This window comes from Orbicella faveolata, unplaced genomic scaffold (genome assembly GCF_042242905.1).
Source record: "Orbicella faveolata isolate gen_17 unplaced genomic scaffold, um_ofav_v1 contig_35, whole genome shotgun sequence".
NCBI lineage: Eukaryota > Metazoa > Cnidaria > Anthozoa > Scleractinia > Merulinidae > Orbicella > Orbicella faveolata.
The window spans coordinates 26,657,728-26,676,647 of record NW_028301564.1 but is presented as its reverse complement, the minus strand read 5'-3'; the positions used below and the strand labels follow the sequence as shown (position 1 = coordinate 26,676,647).

At 40.8% G+C, this 18,920-nt stretch overlaps 2 protein-coding genes and 1 non-coding gene across 3 annotated transcripts; 1 reads left to right on the top strand and 2 right to left on the bottom strand.

Moving 5' to 3' along the window:
• Nucleotides 1-934: 934 nt before the first annotated feature.
• LOC110043472 (putative serine incorporator) lies at nucleotides 935-4,189 on the bottom strand. Its single transcript, XM_089273078.1, has one exon. The coding sequence runs from the start codon at nucleotides 3,180-3,182 to the stop codon at nucleotides 1,077-1,079; it is 2,106 nt and encodes a 701-aa protein (XP_089129204.1). The 5' UTR covers nucleotides 3,183-4,189; the 3' UTR covers nucleotides 935-1,076.
• A 376-nt stretch (nucleotides 4,190-4,565) lies between these two features.
• Nucleotides 4,566-18,211, bottom strand: LOC110043496 (PGAP2-interacting protein-like). The gene is made up of 14 exons (XM_020748953.2): nucleotides 17,918-18,211; nucleotides 14,647-14,959; nucleotides 14,039-14,407; nucleotides 13,093-13,448; nucleotides 12,258-12,461; nucleotides 11,779-11,858; nucleotides 11,440-11,545; nucleotides 10,795-10,930; nucleotides 9,603-9,667; nucleotides 6,782-6,866; nucleotides 6,399-6,455; nucleotides 6,223-6,310; nucleotides 5,709-5,926; nucleotides 4,566-5,158 (listed from the first exon to the last, which is right to left on the bottom strand). Exons 1-14 carry the CDS (start codon nucleotides 18,165-18,167, stop codon nucleotides 5,056-5,058), a joined length of 2,430 nt encoding a protein of 809 aa, XP_020604612.2. The 5' UTR covers nucleotides 18,168-18,211; the 3' UTR covers nucleotides 4,566-5,055.
• Trnas-uga (transfer RNA serine (anticodon UGA)) lies at nucleotides 5,245-5,317 on the top strand. Its single transcript has one exon. It is a non-coding gene; the product is annotated as a tRNA-Ser (tRNA).
• Nucleotides 18,212-18,920: the final 709 nt, after the last annotated feature.

Here is an 18,920-nt window from a genome sequence, read left to right as displayed (position 1 = left end):
CATCTTTAACGCGGCGGCACGTTTGTTTACCTGTAGCGTTAACTTGCGCGATCACGCGTGACGTGACGTGTTCTCTTCGTGCGTCACACCAGCTCCATAAATGTGGGTTGGCTCACGTGCGGACTTCAACACATCGACGAGGCAATGTGCAGTTAATACTTTCCCCAAGCTATTTGATTATTATTTGGATTAATCTAAGATACACACAAGTATCTTTTTTTAGTTTTTAAGTGACGTATTTCATGAACCTCAGCCACTGCTGAAGTCTGCGTCGAACCAAATGGTCCTTACCGCCGGAACTTATCCCAGTTTCCGTTGGTGTCCAGTGGTTTCCGTAGCATTAAGTGAGTAGGAGTAATTCTAATCCCCCCTAAATGGAATGCTTGTCCATTGAAGGGTTACCCCCAGCATTAAATTCATCGGTACCCATTTATACACCTGGGTGGAGAGAGGTCTGTCAGAGTAAAGCGTCTTGCCCAAGAACACAACAAAATGACCCATGCTACGGCCCGAACCTGGACCCATCGATCTAGAGTTCAGCCCTTTTTGTTTGGAAATTTCCTAAAACAAAAAGCGCGGTGATATATCAACATCTTAGTGCGTCTGCGTGTGTTGCTTAGGTTTATGAGCTAACGAAGGTAAAAGTGAAAATGAAAACCAGCTTTAAAACACGTTATTTTCTGATGTGTCAAATACTATTCTGAATATTATTTGTTTGCCCCCATATAAACCACTCACCCACGGCCTCCAGTGAACTCAAATTTTCCTCGTGTTACAGTAATACATGGGTTGGGCCTCTTCGTTTGTGAAATAAAAGTTTATGAAATGTTACAAAATCTTTATTTTTTTGGGCCTCAATATCTTCCCCGTCTTGCATATCAACATTGAGGCGTGAATCACAAAGGGGAATGCGCGCTTAATAATGGAGAGAGCATTAAACAGAGACCCACGTTTTACTGAAAAGAAAACTAGGTGAAAGTAATATTACTACCATTATTCTAAGCTTGGAAGAAATACAGTCAATGAAACAAGATTGAAACTGAAGTGAGTCGTTTCTACTAACTGAAGATCCATGTCTAGTAAAAATAGACTGGAGTCAAGGTACCGAGACCCTCCAACGAAACCATTTGAAGGATCTCAGCTAACAGCATTACCAACTCCCTAACATCAGACGTGCAAACAAGCATTGCTCCTCCTGATCCATAAGGATGACTGTCAGCAAACAGGAGGGGGCCGTCCTTGTCAAAAAGAAAGACCCCGGATCGGGAATCTTTGATAAATATAACTGCAAGTCTTTCGTGAAGTTTCTGTAACCTTTCAAGCTGAAAGCCAATGGTTGCAGTCTCGGTTTCTGAAACAAAGCTGACCGGAAGAGAACAGCCGAGGTTTTTAACTTGTAAAGTGTTTCCAAACTCTTCAACTACGTCCTCAACAGACAAGTAAATAACGCCTTGTTGTTTTGAGTTGATAAGCATGTCATACCGCCTGTTCCCCTCAGCAATACAGCTACTGAATAAGTTAATCCAAGTGTCACTGAGGTTTTCCGTTTGCTGTGGTTTTACATCACCACAGCAAAATGTTCTTGCTATCAGCACAGCGATCACTGTACAAGCATTACTACCATTTCTACCGCCATAATACGACTGACAGATGTCTCTTGGAAAATGGTAAAAATTTATGGAAGTGTTTCGAATTTTTCTACACCTTATGACCAAGTTTTCACCATCGCTTTGTGAACTCAGATCGTGTTTTGACGCACACTCATTACCAGTCCTCAGCATTTCACAAGCGGTTTCTAAATCGATTTGATCGTTAGTATCATTATTCCGTTTGTTTTTATCGTAGCTTTTCCTGTTTGTGGAAGGAGAGAAACTGTTGATACTCTTAAGGCTTTCTTCTGGTGCTAGGCTGGAATAATTTCCTGATAAAACGTGCGGCTGGTAAAACTGTGGTTCATGTGTTACTATAGCAAAGATCATGAAACAAATGTACAGCAAAACAGGTACGCAACATGTTACCATGAAGACTATTTGAGCTGGTTTCCAGTGCGCCTGCAGTCCAATAAGTAAAGAGTTGTCACTCGGAGAAAACTGGTTCATTACCGGACCATACCAGTTTGTCAAAGTTGCCAGGGTGTACAGAGATGCTGTTAACATTAAGAAGTGAAATGCGGGGTAACTGTAGGGTAAATCTTCTTCGTTTTCATCCTCTTCTTCAATCAATCCATTATCAACATCCGTGTCTCTCAAAAGTCTAAGAGTGAAAGAATTATCGTTGTTACGTAAGCATTCATAAAACAATGTCGTGTGCATCACAAAGAGAGCTACAATAACTCTCACATTTACTCCAATCCTAAGCTCCTTTCCCGAAAGAAACGTTCTTTCAAGGTTACATCCGGGATTATCTTGTGTTGAGAACGCAACAACCATGACGAAAACTGAATGGAATATCACCACTGCGCATGGCAAGAACATAACCGCTGGCCGAAGGTTAAGTCTTATCCGTGGATGTAGGGAAATACCAAAAGAGATGAAACAAGCTCCCAAGTTGAACGCAATAAAGATATCGTTCCATTTACAGTCTTGTGTTGAAGTAGTGAAAAGTATAAAAGCTACAATGCCAAAGCTGACTGCAAATAATTCAAAGGACTTTAAAATCAGAAGATACAGTAGAACTTTGGAAGATATTTTGCTCTTGCGTTCTTGATGTTCTTGCGCTGTTGCCCAGGCCACTACGGCCTCTGCAATGTCAACTAACAGAAAAAACTGAAACACTATGAGAAATAGAGATCCGCCAATCAAGGCTACATAAGGAAAATAAACAATAAAATAACTGTGTTGAGGTATAAACAAAGCTCCAATACTAAAAGCAACAAGAATCACGAGCTTAAATATCCAACAGTGGTTCTGCAGTCGCTCGCGGAGTACTGGGACGTTTGGAAGAACTGAACAAGCAAGGAGAAAGTGGTACAACGCAATGGCTAGAAACAGTCGATAAACCATTTCATAGCTCAATACTTCTCCACAAGTCCTCTTGTCCAAAATACTCTGACACTTAAACATGGCCTTGATGAGACTAGTTTCTAACAGATTTTCTTTTACGCCAGGTGCTAAAATAACCAATGTCACCACCGTCCACAGAAACAAAACGCTCTCGTAAACAATGCGAGGTCTCGCGGACATTCTAAAATCTTCTCTCGAGGCTCGAGATAACAAGTAAACAGAATTGGCGCGACATTCCTCGTGGTGACTGATTGATCTTCAATCTTGAAACGTGAGCTCACTTCTTTATGGCGTAACTGTTTGCGACAACTCTGTCGTGTTGCAATAACTGCCAGTCCGTCGATTTTCAATTGTATTTTCTTTGTCACGAATCCGCATGTATCGAAGAACTGTTTCTTTCGCGCGAAAACGTGTGGCCAGCAGTTATTAACCTGCTGCTCACCCCATGGTGTGGCTGGCTCTTGATCACTTGTCAAAAGAAAGCACTCGCTTTTTCAAATACCCTTTTGTTAAAACTGAGTTCCACTTTTAGCGAAAACCTTACTGAGTTAGGATCCGTCCGTAATTTTCTTCACAAGTGTACTACATATGGCTGTTTTGTTAGTTCGTTTTTTATCCTAATTGTTTAAAATCAAAGCCAGCAGGTGGAATTCAACAAAAGTGAAAGAATAAAACAACCCGTCTGGCACGACTTTACTCCAGAAGAAAGTTTTTGTCCCATTCTCAGTTTTCTACTCTTTTATAACTCTATACCATTTCAACTTTGTAAATCAGATACGTCGCCAGTACACGATAAAACTATTTTCCATGAATGAGGCGTGGAGTGATTTCAGTCCTGTATAAACGGCTCTAGGATTACATTGTCATTTATAATTCATGTTATTGGTTATGGCCAAGCGCGACTTCAGTTTGTCGCCTGGACGGGTCGTTGACTCTTCCGACATAACAGGTGATCTTCGTCCCCAGAGCCGCCTGCCTCTCGTAGCCGTCGGGGCCTTGGCACAAGGGAAAGTAGATCTTGATACACACAATTTGATCGGCTAAAAGAAATACGCGTGAAGAACTGTGCTAGAATCTAGTCGATCAAGTCACGTGTCTCCAGAGCCTCTTTTCCTAGTGCTAAGAAGAAAAAGACTAAAGCGGGATCTCTAACGTTCCGCCGTTTTCAAAACAAACCAATAAAAGTTGAAGGCAGACTTTTAATTCGACCAAAAATTCCGGTTTGAGTTTCCAAAAACTGGATTTCCAGGGGCCACTGGAAGAGTATTTTCCGTAATTCACAGAAAAGAGGACTAATTCGCAAGGCATACCCAAATTTTCGAATATTTTTTTACGGGGAAATCCCATTCCACTTGCTTTTCACCCCGAATTTTCGGTTGAATGGTTCGCACTTCAGAAACTCAACACCTCTTGGATTTTCGGGAAACTTCCCAGGACACTTCTGGACCATTTGCTTACGGATGAGACAGTTTGATTGGTTGCCAGGAAGACCAAAAAAACGTGGAACAAGTACAAAGTATATATACTAGGTAAGACGGATGGGAAAAGATGGAAACAAGAGAATTCTTTTGTTCTTTTTTATAATGAGTTTTTATTTTTGTTTTCTTTCCGATTTCGTCCTACAGCTCTGCAAGGTTTTCGTTTTTTTTTTTTCCGCTATATTCCTTCGTATCTCAAGTCCTCTTCTCAGTACTTTTCACGCGAATCAAAGCGCTGTTACCTTGTCTACATAGGACTCAGGTGATTCTCGAGGCATCTGAAAAGATCTCGATCAAAAGATCTCGATGCACAATGGTTGCCCTTAGTTCCTCATGGAAAAGCACTTTCAGCCTCCGCGAATTTAGAACAATTACTTGGCCAAATTGGCCGGAATCTTGGCACGTCTTGAGCGAATGAATTCGGAGTTATCGCAGTTTACTCGAACCTTTTTCGGAAAGTTTGAAGTCCCGTCGTCGTAAGCCGAGCTGAGGGCCATATCACACTCCACTGTTTGGCTCTGTCTGCAAGACACCTGCTTCTACGCTTGCCGCCTATGATTTTCAAGTTATTCTTTCTATTTCTTGTTCTTTTTCTCTGCTGGTAGAAAGTACTTTGGAGTTGACATGTGATAGTGATGCTGCCAAGATGAGTAATGTCCCTTGTAGAAAGCACCAAACCTACGATCGAAGCCAAGAACAATCAAGTTATTCTCCACGAAAACATCAACAGTACCGTACATTGATGACGTTCTGACACAACGGGAGGCAGAGTGGCCGAGTGGTTAGGGCGCCGGACTTGAAATCCGGAGGTCGCGGGTTCAAGTCCCGCTTTGACCACTTAGCTGGAGTTGTTTCTCGGTAGACCCTAGTTCAACTCCTCGGTCATGCTTGTAAATATCCAACTGGTCTCAACCTACCGCCAGTTGGAATTTTTAAGCCTATTATGTTTCGTTGATACATTTGTTTCTTTCAGTTTAAGTGGCATGCCTGTGAGCTAGGTGTAGCTGAGCGCATTGACCACTATAAACAACCTTTGAACACCATTTTTGAACGATAGGTACGATCCTCCGTCACTTTTAAATAGCAGTCCCCCCAGGGGAATTCTGATCAGTTTGACAGTTGGCGGTTGACCTATCATGACTCTTCAGTAGTTGTTCACTGTTCCCCCCCACTACCTCTTGATTTCTGTATTCAAACAATGCTACTATCATGCTGGCGTGTCTTCTACCTGTTGGGGAATCGTATGTTCTCTGCTACGTCCTTAGGACTCGTCGTTAGAATGTCGTTATCCTGGTATTTCTCTCCAGGAGGGGGAATACGGAATTTGGCCATTTGGACCTCGGTGTCACTGAGTCCCCCATGGGAAATCCGCGCATATCCCAGCCGTATGAGCCCGCGGTACATAATGTATTCACACCAGCGGTCAGAATCTGTTTTATCTATGTCCTGCAAAGAAAAGTCAGTTAGTTTCAGAAATGAACAGTCACACAAGTATTTTTCATTATAACAGGATTTGAAGGCCTATTCGAAGCCTAGTCGCAGTATCGTTCGAATTGGCCGGTTTCACAAATTTTAATTTAAAACAAGCAACAACCAATCACACACTACCCTGATCCCTGTGCACATTTCAGTTAGAATCTCACGAAAAAGATGAATAGAGCACACCAAGATATACGCCTGTCAACAAGGTCTTCCCGTACCAATCACTCTACATGACACAAAATTCCACAGTTCCCTCTAACCTTAGTTCGTCCCTTCTCCGTCAGCACGCGGTAATCACGACTTTTAGGGGATGACGTCACGTATCCCAGAAACACCACAGGATTTGGGCTGCAAAGCATGAACATTGTCACATTAATGAACAGTCAATACAAAAAAGAAGAAAAGAGGAAATGAACCTGCATGGAGGCAAACAAACCTTTCATCCATAATCCTGGCCAGTTCCTGAGCTTGAAGCTTTCGGTCTAAATTGTCCCTAAAACAAATTTGACATAGAGTTAATAAGTGGAGCATTGATTTGTCAAAAATGGATCAAAAACGTATTTTTCTTTTAGAATGTCAACTTATTGTCAAGAAAAAAAAAGAGAAAATCCTCACTAACTGGATGAAGTCATGATAAAACCAGGACTGAAAGACTTATGGCAATATGTCAACAGAATTTTTGTTTTCAGCTTGAATGAGCTATGTCACAGTAACACGACAGCAATGGAGAAGTTCTTCACACGGTTGTGTTACAAACAAATGAGAAAGCATCAGGAATGGCTGATTGATGAAGTTTTCATTTTTGTTTTTTTGGCTTACCGATCGTTTCCCATGTGAACCAAAACAAAGTCCACCAGGTTGCCGGTGATGTTGATGGTTGCACTTAAAGCTGGCGCCAATTCCCCTGGAGGAAAGAAGAACAAATTGCAGAGAAATTTCAGGGCTTGAAAAATTTCTTTTTGAGGCATTTGATACCCAAGGGAGGAGGGGGGACCCCATATAAAAAGTACAGGGGTGCTTGTCGTACTTGTTAGGGGTTAAAAAAGTGGTTTTTGTACCGCTTGGGTGTTCGGCCTCAAAAGGTCCACAGAGTGAGCTTTTGCGGTACCTTTTTGGGCATTGATTGGCAAAAATATGATGCGAGATACTGTGTTGTTTTAGAATTGGTATCTCTTAGGGGTGAAAAAAACCACGAAACAGGATATTAGCACCGCCTACGGGTTCTTTCCAAAATTTCTGACGAGAAACCCATCCTGTCTATATGGCAGACACCCCCGGAATTTGATGGGGAAATAAACGGGAAAATAAACAGGGTAATTAGTGCTAAGGGGAAGGGCTTAGGGACCGTTCATTTTTTATGAGGGAGGGGGGGCTGGTGGGATTTGGGAAGCACCATTTAAAAATCGCATGACCCCCCCTCAGCTTACCAATTTTTTCACATGGCCCCCCCTTATAGCGGTCATTTTTTGGGATGACCCCCCCCCCCAAAAAGAAATTGAACAAACAATATTTAGATTTCAACTTTTTTAATATTTCTCTATTATCCCCCTACTTCACGTTATTGTGCTCACTATGAAGACAATATTTACAATCTCTATACGACAGAGAGCTGTTGTTTAAAAAACAAATCAAAAGAAAGAGAAGTCAATTTCGGATCTCCTAGTTATGGCTCGCCCTGAGCGTGTGGCATTTGGCCTCTCATTGGCATCTTCCTCATCTGAATTGATGAATGCAAGAATGACGTCACTTGAGTCATCTTCTCCCCCAGAGTCAATGGCATCACTGTCATACTCATCATTGTCACTTTCATCCGTTTCACTGCTGTCAGCACTTGCCCTGTTGTCATTTTGTGTCAATGTCCTGGCATTTCTCAGTGTTGGTTGGCTAGCTCTGAGAGGACTCTTCTGCTGCAAGCATGAATGTCTTACAATTGCCTTTACTTTCTCACTCTTGCTGCTTTTCAAATGCTGCTTCAGCCCGTGGTGGTTTGAGTACTTGTTTAGTTCTGGAACACGTAGCTTTTTAAGCTTGGTTAGACCTTCGCACAACTCAGTCCAAGGATAATCCTCCTCCCTACTTAACTTTGCCTTTTCTTCTGCTCTCTTTTTCCTTTTAAATTCCAGCACTTCAGGATGCTGAAGATAATCCACCACAAACTTCGATTTGAGAATAAACTTATCTGCAAATAGAGCAACGCTCTCTGAGTCAGATAAAACCAGCCTGCCACTTCCATGCTCTTTCTTCTTTATATTGTTAATCCAATCGGGGAAAGAGCGCATTACTACATGAGCATCATGAAAGAGGCTCATTCCAAAATGCGCAATAATGGCGAAAACGACGAGTCGTTTAAGAAAAGGTTTACAGCTGAACGATCCAGGCAGTTTGACATCTAACAAGCAAAAGAAGCAATTTTTCTAGGTGCGGATGGCTGTTCAGAAAGGGCGAGTGAGTTTTCCATGCAAGGGTACCAGTTGAAGCCCAGTGATGGAAGAAAACTGAACTTCTCCATCAAAGAGCACAGAGCAATGGTGGAAAAGTTGAATGTCATATTGAAAGATGTAAAGGAACACGATTCCACACTCTTTCAGTCCAATGGGCTTGCTTTAAAGCAGGGCGAAGAATTTGCCCACAGTTTTAATGTAAAACAGATCAAATGTACAGAAGCTAAGTTGACGAAGGTCACGCAGGACATGGAAGCACTAGAAAATAAGAAGAGCAATTATAACAGCATATTCAAAGGCATACTCAAACAGCACATCAACAAAAGGAGAAGGAAAAAAGAGAACCGCAGAAAGTCAAATGAAAGAAAGAGGAAGCGGACTGAAAACAACGTCCAACGAGTTTATGGAATCTGTGTTGGAAACCCGCTAGGAAATGATCTTCCACAATGCCTTGTGTACCCTCCTAGAACGGCCGTCCCGGAAGAGTGTCTTAAAGTTGAGGATGTTGCCACGTCGATATTTAGAAGAGATGGGCCATACATCGCCCAGCTCTTGGAAGGGAATTATTTCACCAATGCTGCAAGAAGCAGAATCACCACCAACCTTGGGAAGTCAGAGATTATGTTTACACCTTCATGTACCCTGAAGAGTACACTCTGACGGAAAGCATTGCTGCTTCTTGCAGCATTGGTAAAAGAGACTCCCATAGCAGCACAAGCAGCGACGAAGAACTCGACGACAGCGGAGATGAAGATGAGTGCCGCTGAAAGTTGCATTCGAAAATAACAGTGTTAAATACTTCTTTTCAGTAGCTACAAATGCTTTTTGTCGCCAAACGTTTTTTTAAAGCAGAAGGAAAGTTTGTAATAAATTTGTATCCTGCCTTCTATGTTTATTCTATAACAATTTTTTTGATATTCAAACATTATGCCATTTTAAAGTTTTACTAAAATATTTCACGTGACCCCCCCTTTTTCCCTTATTTTTTTGGGATGGCCCCCCCTCAAAAGCCATTTTTTTTCGCATGCCCCCCCCCCAAATCCCACCAGCCCCCCCTACCTTATAAAAAATGAACGGTCCCTTAGTTCAAATTAATGAAACTACCACATTCAGGTGTGCGAAGCTGTTAAAGGATAACAATATAAGAAAAACAGTGGAAAGCAAATTTAGCATCAGATGACTCTTAAACATTAATTTACCTTTTGGGGATGGAAGCAAGTGATGAAGAGACTTCACTATTGGATATTTGGAGAGAAGTGTGGCACTAGAACAAAATTTAACAGAAACATTTGCCTCACTTAACATTGTTTTAATCATATCAATAACAAAATCTTTCAATCTGATTGGTTCTCTTCATCTTCCATTTGCAGGGCTGTCATTAAGGGTCGTGACTTGTAGCACCTATTACATATGGATACGTTTGATTTTCCCTTGATGCTACCAGCGAATTGCCTGTTGTTGATAAATTCACCCACAAAGTAACAAGTTTGCTACGGGTGTGGAAAACAAGGCTACATGTGACTCAAAACTTAATGACAGCCCCATTTGTCAAGTGACTCTCAAGTGGCACATTCAAATGTGATGTAAACAGAGAAGCATCAATTAAAGGATAATTTGTTGATACACTACTTAATTCTCAAAACTTACATTACAAGAATGTTTAGCAATTAGTTAGGAGAATTAGTATTATCGATCCAACTCAAATATCACTCTGGCATGACATTTAAGAACAATTTAAAAACAATAAATCTCAGGGGATGATAAGTGAGTGAGATGTGTGACAATTTTTTATGACAATTTCACATTTTACACTTAGTTAGACATATATTGTAACTGTACTATCTTAATTTGTAATTCATTTTAATTGTAGTTTATCTTAACTTTATACACTTCTAATGAAGTTTTTTTATTTTTTATTTTTATCTTTATTATTTTGTGGCATAACTTGAAACTAGCTTGCAGCTAAGCATACTGACCATGATAAAGCGATTGATTGATTGATTAATTGTTGATTGATTGATTGATTGATTGATTGATACTACAGGAAACTGGTCAAACAGGTTAGTAATAATTGTGCCCCTTTAAGTTCTCTTGACAGTGCAGTGCAAAACATGGTTCAGAGCTTGGTACTGTAGTTCATTTTCAGTTGTCATTTGAATTTTGACTCACCTTCCAGACTCGCTAAAATACAACACAGTTTGTGAAGTACAGAGAAATACGACAATAATTTAAATTTAACACCTGTTGCAAGATTTACACTTGTCTGGTTGGTCTGGTTTTGACCTGGTTGTCTGGTTGATTTTGCTTTCATTATCCTTTGTACTGCTTTGTCAGAAAGTTTGCTGGATTATTACTGTATAAAGTTTTGAATATACTTTTCATGTTTTTTACCCCCACGTGTGGTCTCTGGTGGACGGTCCAAAATCAGAGTACATTCCTAGTCTTTCCTCAAACCACATGGCCAGGTCATGATTTCCAAGATAAGGCTTTGAGCAGTCGCTTTCCAGAAAACCAACCACATCAGCATCTGTTGAGAGTGCATGAATGTAAGTTTGTGTCTTGAGGTGTACAGTAATTCAAGGCTGTGGTCTAAGAAAAATTACGAGGAGCCCAAAGAAATCCTAACCATGAAATCCTAGGTGCCCGGCACTTATTGGGTTACATGAAAAAAGTAAGTCTTTCCTTTCACCCAAAGGCAAAAGTTAGTTGTCTTTGGCATCCAGGCATTTTTGGAGCACAGCCCCAAGTATTTTACAGAATGCAATTAGATAAAGTAACCCATACTCTGACATAGCTAACCATATCCAAGCCAAACTAACCTCAAACAAGCTAACTGTAACACTTATCAGAACCCAGTTTACAAAAAACCACCTGCCCTGTAAATACTTATAAACAGACATCACAATATACATGTATGATGGCTGTTTCATCATCAAGATTGTTTTTAAATAGAGAACAGAAAGTAGTGCTGGGTTGAATCTCTATGCTACCTCTGACAAGATGAAAGAGATTCCAGTTTAGAAGTAATAACCTTACCAGTATCATTGATCATTTGTGCTGCTCTCTCAAAGCTTGGCCAGCCAACATTATCATATGCAAAATGGACAGTCCAGATCATGGCTGAAAACACACTGGGGTCTTCCTACAGATATAATAATGTAACCACCCTTAAAAATTACTCCATTTCCTACTAGATCAATTCTAGACCAAGAAAAATTTTTGGTCTTCAAGAAATGATCGTAGCCATCACAGTGGCACTAAGTTCACATGCATGTTCAATATTGTAACTGATTGATTCAACTGAATTGGGAAACAGGGATTTCCCCATACTGTTCTTCCTTTTGTAGACATGTAGATCAGAAAACACAGTCATACCTTCTGTGGAGTGACATAATTAAGTCTGTGAAATCTCACTGCCATTATAACAACTGCCACCATGATGATACAAAGAAGTACTGGAATAAAAACAACAGGAAGTTAAAAAAGGACAAGGAAGGCAATCAAGACATAAATAATGGTAGCAATGTTGTGTTCTTGGGTGAAACACTTTACTCTCACAGTGCCTCTCTCCACCTAGGTGTATAAATTGGATACCAGCAAATTTAATGCTAGGGGATAGCCCTGCAATGGACCAGCATTCCGTCCAGGGGGGAATAGAAATACTCCCAGTCACTCCATTCCACAGAAACTGGGATAAGCTCTGACCTGATGGGTCACTTGACTCACATGCAGACTCACCATTACCAGACATTAGCGTGTACCAGACATCTCTTGCCAATGCATATAGATAATGAAGAAATGTGCACCAAAACACCTAAAAAGGACTTCCTGCACCTGTAACATTATTTTATTACCTGGAATGACATGAGTCCTGAAAAACCAAAATCTCTCTCCATGCTCCTCAAGAAAAGCAACATTATTGAATTTAACCACAAGGGGTTTCTTTTTTGTGGAAGACTGAATATCTGGATGTTTCTCGTCATTAACACTTTCTTGCTTTTTAATTTTTCCATAGGCTTCCTTTACATCTGGTGCTGTCTTTGTCCTTAAAGCAAATCCTGACAAAGACAAAATGAACTTTAATAAGACATGGAGGATCAAAGAGCATGTTTGCAGAAGGGATACTTAAGGCAAACTTTTAGAATCTTTTTGCTAGAGAAGATTAAAAACCAGGAGCTACTTGTTCACAAGAAAGTTGGAATGGTGTCTGTTTCAGACAAACTTGAAGGCTAGATGCTATGCTGGTAAAAAACAAGGTATGAACCCAAATCGACTTGGCATCAAACTGCCGAGAATCAGCAGCTTTGTGGATGCAGTTAGAAGGTGCGCATGAAAGATCAAGTAAATGGAAAGAAACTGACAGAATGAAACTTTATAAGCAACCTAACAATTACCATGCTCTAGTTGATAAGTGGGAAAAGTATTTGAGTGTAAATCATCTGGGGGGGATGCAAGGCAGAGTCTTTGGTTTGCTGTTCATTGCAATCTATTGTTTTTGTACTTTTTTTGGTCCCTCTCCATCCCTGCCTTTCAAAACCTACATTGCAAAACATTCAGGAAATTATAACAACTGTCATGTAAAAATATGTGTTAACCAAGTAATATGAAAACCCCTAGCAAGAAAGTTGAGAAAGAAATAACACTGAGCAACTCTTCTACTGTGTTCTACGTGTACTGTGTTTTACCTACCAATTAAGACCATGGTGATACCCAATAATACATGAGTTCTCTCCCTTGTGTACTCTCCCCCAGGTACAAAGTTGAATGCCACAACCCACACTGAGCCAAGTATAAGGACAATGTAAACCAAGTTAGCTAAAGTGAGTGTACGTGCAACAGGACGGCAGAACAGTCTGTCAATCATGGCTGGCCAGATGGACAGGGTGTAGACGCTAAGCATTAGACCACCAATAAAGGACCAGTAACGAGGGGCGAAGTATAGTAATGCTGCCCCACCAGAGCCAACGAGCCACCAAAACAAGTTACTAGTCCAGTTGTAACGAGAGAGAAGGACACCAACACCAAGAGCAATAATCACTGCAGCACTACAATGAATCAATCACACAGAATGTATTTCAAGCAAATAAAATACAAATGACCATGCTTCACTCCAAGAGGCATGAGTAGATTACCAGCACTTTGAGTAAGACTTTAAGAGGGTGACTTATTGAAAGCACTTCACTTGCTTATTGTAGACATCTCTTTTTGCACTTGCCCCTCAATGAGAGACGTCTGAGCTTAAGCCTTTTTAGTAATTTCTGAAGTAGACTTATAACTTACAAAGTAAGCAGCAGCTGAGGTTTTTTATGATTGAGAAGAGCAGTGAATCTCAGTGGCATTGGACTGGAACTAGCTTGCAACTGAGACTAATGCGGGGAGTCTTTTCACATGCAAATGACATTAATCTCTTTTTAACGATATTCCCCCCCCCCCCCACCCCCCATCAGCCTCCACTGCAAGCTAGTTCCAGTCCAGTGTGGTCTATTTTGAAACGTACAAATTAAATCTAACCCAAAGAGAATTCGAAATAATAGCTTACTATGTACTTTATATGATGGTGTCCCATGTGGTAATGGTCCACAACACATGCAGCAGCACTTTCTATAACTTAGACAACAAAAAGTACATTACATACCCCCATGGGTTGGGCTTGGGTCCTGTGTGTGGATAACCTGCAACAGCCCAGCGACAAATGAGTGACACTTCACCAAAGACATCATGAGTGAGGAACATCAGGGCACCAAATCCTAAAGCAACTAAGAACCACCCAGGACCTGAGACCTTTGAGTCTTGGGGCTCTGTTGATGACTTTGCTTGAGGTCCTGACTGAGAGATGGACATCATATAGCCAGTGTATACTCTGTCTAAGGTGGCGATGACAGCAATAAGTAGAATGACCCTGTTGCTGGTGACATCTGACCAGATTGGGTTGACAGTGACATATGAAGTGCGCAACAACAACAAAAGAAACAAACCCAGAATAAGGCCCCAGAATGAAAGTACCCTGAAAATACAATAATATGAACTGTAAGCCCTGCCTTGAAGCTCAACTAGTGGAGTTATCAGCTATTATATTTCATCCATCACTTGGTAGTCTCTCACCCAGCCATTATTAGGATTGTCACGCAATGCTTCTCCCCACCAAGAAGTGTTGCGTGATGACCCTAATAACAGCCAGGAAGGAGACAAATAATATTTTTAAGCTCAATCGCTCAAGCCAAATTTGCAGAATTAAAATCTTACCTCTCTTTAGGATCCTTCGACCAAATCATTCCACAAAACCAGAGCATTGCTGTTCCGCAACCAAATGCCAACATCATCAACCTGATAAGGGTTGTTGGTGCCTGGAAAGAAGCAATACCCACCAAGGAAAGAACTCGCCAAAACGCCAAGCCATGTATGGTACCAGAGAACCGTAGCAGTGTGCCAATCCCAGTAAATATGGGTGATAGAATGGTTACAACAAATGCTTCATAACCAGAAATTTCAAGCTCATTTAGCGGATAGAACCAGATCATTGGGGCTATTCCATGGATAAGTGACCACCACACATATCCTGCAAGAAATATAAGTTCTATTTTCAAGATCAAGTTTGTTACTTTGTCTAAAAGGTAAAGTTTTAAAACAGCATGTAGCCCTAAGAAGAAATCAAAACAATTTAAACACACAAGTTCTGTTAAGCCACTTTGGGCCGGTATACAAAGCAATAGTCTCAAACTGCTTTCAAAATTGTGTCTAAGCATAGGATCAGCAAAATGCATCAAAAAGTTTAGATCAACAACTGTTAAAAGAGATCCAGTTTCCTCACATTTGATACATGACGGCACGTGAGCCCCCACTTGAATTAAAGGCATGCTTTGTCAATTCCCATAGGAGGTTATAAACATTTTTGTTCCAAGATTTCTTGAAAACCTACTGAACAACACATGATAAAATTTTCACAATATTGATCTATAGGGGGTTGAATCATGTACAGTGCAGCTCAGATATATGCGAACTACGCATACGCGTATTATACGAGCGTATTTTGCGTATACGCGTATGTTAATATGCGCACATATACGCGTATATACGCGCACATATGCGCGTATATACACGCGTATATGTCTCTTTGTTATGCATTCCCATAAGTTTCTTTATGTGAAGCATTGTTGGTCAAACAAAGGACATTACATTTCTGGGAATGAAGAAGGCTTCAAAGCGAAATTTGCACGTTGTTAAAACGTCCTGCCGATCAATGAAAGCTATCACATTTCGAGTTTTGGATCACTTCGCAAATTCACCGACAAACAACCATTTATTAACACTTGCTTGATCTTAAGCTACCAAAAATGGGAAGAAAATTGAAACAGTCGCTTGAACTCCCTATTTTAACGCGTGAACTTAATGTTTTTACAAGCAAAGATTTGTGTTTCGGCACGTGTCGGCAAGTCGTTTGCGAATGTTTGTCTGAATTAAGCGTTCTGAAGATCCTAGTCGAAAAAATTATATCTCCGGTTATATTTGACACAGATCATTCATTCAAATGGCAAAATAATCTTTCCCTGATGAAAAAAATTGTTTATCAAAGTTTCTATGCTGCGCCGCTCACATTTAGTTATTTTTTCTTCAAGGAAAAGTTCTGTGTTTCGGCACGCGTCAGCAAGTCGTTTGGGAAGTATTGAACCGTTCTGAAGATCTTCGTTGAAAAAATGATATCTCCGGTTTTATTTGACACAAATCGTTGATTCAAACGGTAAAATGCTCTTTCCTTGACGAAAATAATTGTTTATCAAAGTTTCTATGGCGTGCCACTCACGTTTATTTATTTTTTCTTCAAGGAAAAGTTCTGTGTTTCGGCACGCGTCGGCAAGTCGTTTGGGAAGTATTGAACCATTCTGAAGAGCTTCGTTGAAAAAATGATATCTCCGGTTTTATTTGACACAAATCGTTGATTCAAACGGTAAAATGCTCTTTCCTTGACGAAAATAATTGTTTATCAAAGTTTCTATGGCGTGCCGCTCACGTTTATTTATTTTTTCTTCAAGGAAAAGTTCTGTGTTTCGGCATGCGTCGGCAAGTCGTTTGGGAAGTGTTTATTGTCTGAACCGTTCCGAAGATCTTCGTTGAAAAAATGATATCTCCGGTTTTATTTGGCAAAAATCGTTCATTCAAACGGTAAAATGCTCTTTCTTTAGCCAAATAATTGTTTATCAAAGTTTCTATGGCGCGCTCCTCACGTTTAGTTATTTTTTTCTTCAAGGAAAAGTTCGTGTTTAGGCACGCATCGGCAAGTTGCTTGCGAGATGTTTACTGTGTGAAGCGTTCCGAAGACCTTGTCGAAAAAATGATATCTCCAGTTATATTTGACACAAACCGTTCATTCAAACGATAAAATGCTCTTTCTTTAGCCAAATAATTGTTTATCAAAGTTTCACTGGCGCGTCGCTCATGTTTAGTTATTTTTTCTTGGAGGAAAAGTTCTGTGTTTCAGCATACGTCGGCAAGTCGCTTGCGAGAATGTTTATTGTTTGAAGCGTTCCGAAAACCTTGTCGAGAAAATTATATCCCTGGTTATATCTGACACAGACCGTTCATTCAAATGATAAAATACTCTTTCCCCGACGAAAGAATTGTTTATTGAAGTTTCTATGGTGCGCCGCTCACATTTTGTTATTTTTAATTTTCTTCAAGGAAAAGTATAGTCTGTATACGCGTATTCAAAATAAAGAAAACTCTTTCTCGCTCTGTGGCAAGCTGTCAAGCCATTGAAAACAACAATGACCTGCTAAGAAAAGAAAAAACAATAGGTTAGCTCATACACACTAATCAGGCATACGCGTATATACTGTATACGCGTATGTGCGTATATGCATACGCGTATGTGCGTATATACATATGCGTATACGCGTATTGGGCTGACGCGAATTACGCGTATATTTTGGTTCGGATATATCTGAGCTGCACTGTACAGCATCAAAATTTTAAAACAATGGTAAAAAGCATTTTCATAATTGCTTAGTTTATGATAATCTTAGTTTACGATAAAACGTACTGATTTAATCATTTGTGTGTCAGAGACAGCTGTCTTTCCTGTCACAGGTGCATTATTAGAGTAGAAAAAGCTGGTATTATGAGAAAGTGATGGGGTTGTAAATTACCCTAGCAGGTCGAAGTTGACCTGCACTTAAAACTTACATGTAGGTTGACAAAATAAAGGACTTTGAAATTGTCTTTCTAAACCTGAGAAACTTTCAGCTCGGATTCCAACTTAATATTATTTAAAAGTCACCGCACTTTTTGGTAAACAGGACCGCTATCGTTTTCACACCTGGCCCAGCTGTGCTAAAACAAGCTTCGGTTCTTTGTGTGTAGGCCGGCTGCCCGTGAGCGAGAATTAAAGAAATATGTTAATCGGAGCCAATACTTTTTTCTTCTTTCTTGTTTTTGTCAAAGGAACTCTGTCAGTCTTAAATACATGCAACAAAGTTTTAGTTCCGTACTATCAACAACGATTCAAACAAACAATCCCCACCTAGAATCATTTCCGCTCCCAGTTCTCTTATCGTGTACGTGAACTCCATCACTTCTTCGGCAACCTCTGCAGTTTCCTCGTCAATGAATTCATCTTCTTCACCTTCTGGAATATCGGTTTCATACTCTTCGACTTCTTCCCAAGGATCTGTAGCTCCTTCTACGAGACTCTGGGCTCTATGTCGGAGTTCTCTACGCCGCCTTCTAAGGCTTCTTTGAGAAACAACTTTACCCTCCGACGCCTCCGCCATGTTGAATTCTCGACTTAGCCTGGGGATAGTCTTGAGCCGGCGAATCTCGTTCCAAGAGCCCACGTGTCTTTTGGTCAGCGCCAACCAAATGACACGTGGGCCCTGGGAACGATATTGCCATGTTTTAAACCAAGGAACGCATGCGCCGTGAAACCGGAACTCCTAAAATCTTGGAGTCTGAAAATTGATGAAATTCGATGAAATTGATTATTCCAGAGCTCCGTGTCTTGGCGCTGACCAAAAGACACGTGGGCTCTGGGAATGAGATTGAGGCAGGAGGGGGTGGAAAAACCGCGGGAAAAACCTACGTGAAAAACGTTTCGAGACACCAACATGACAAGAACCGATAAAGTAGGATCGCAACAGTGGACAGCTGTTTCGCCCTTCTTGGGGCTCGTCAGCACTGTGTAGCGAAGATATGTAACGCCAGCCCAACAGCCAACGCACATAACTTGCAAAATGACCCGTTCACTATATCAAGTTCCGTACTTTGAACTCACTTGCACCCCGAAACACGCGTTGCCACAACACGTGTTTCGGGGCGCAAGGAGACAAAGTGTCAAGATTGGTGTCTCGAAAAGCAAAGGAATAAATGTGGCTGGACAAGGCCAGCCTAAACATTTAAACATTCAACTGCATGGCCAGCACCATGCTTTAAAAACGCAGCGTATCGGATCTGAAAAGACCTACGGTCCGAAAATACATAAATGAGAAACCAGAAACTGTAAGGGACCGCATACGATAAACGCTGCC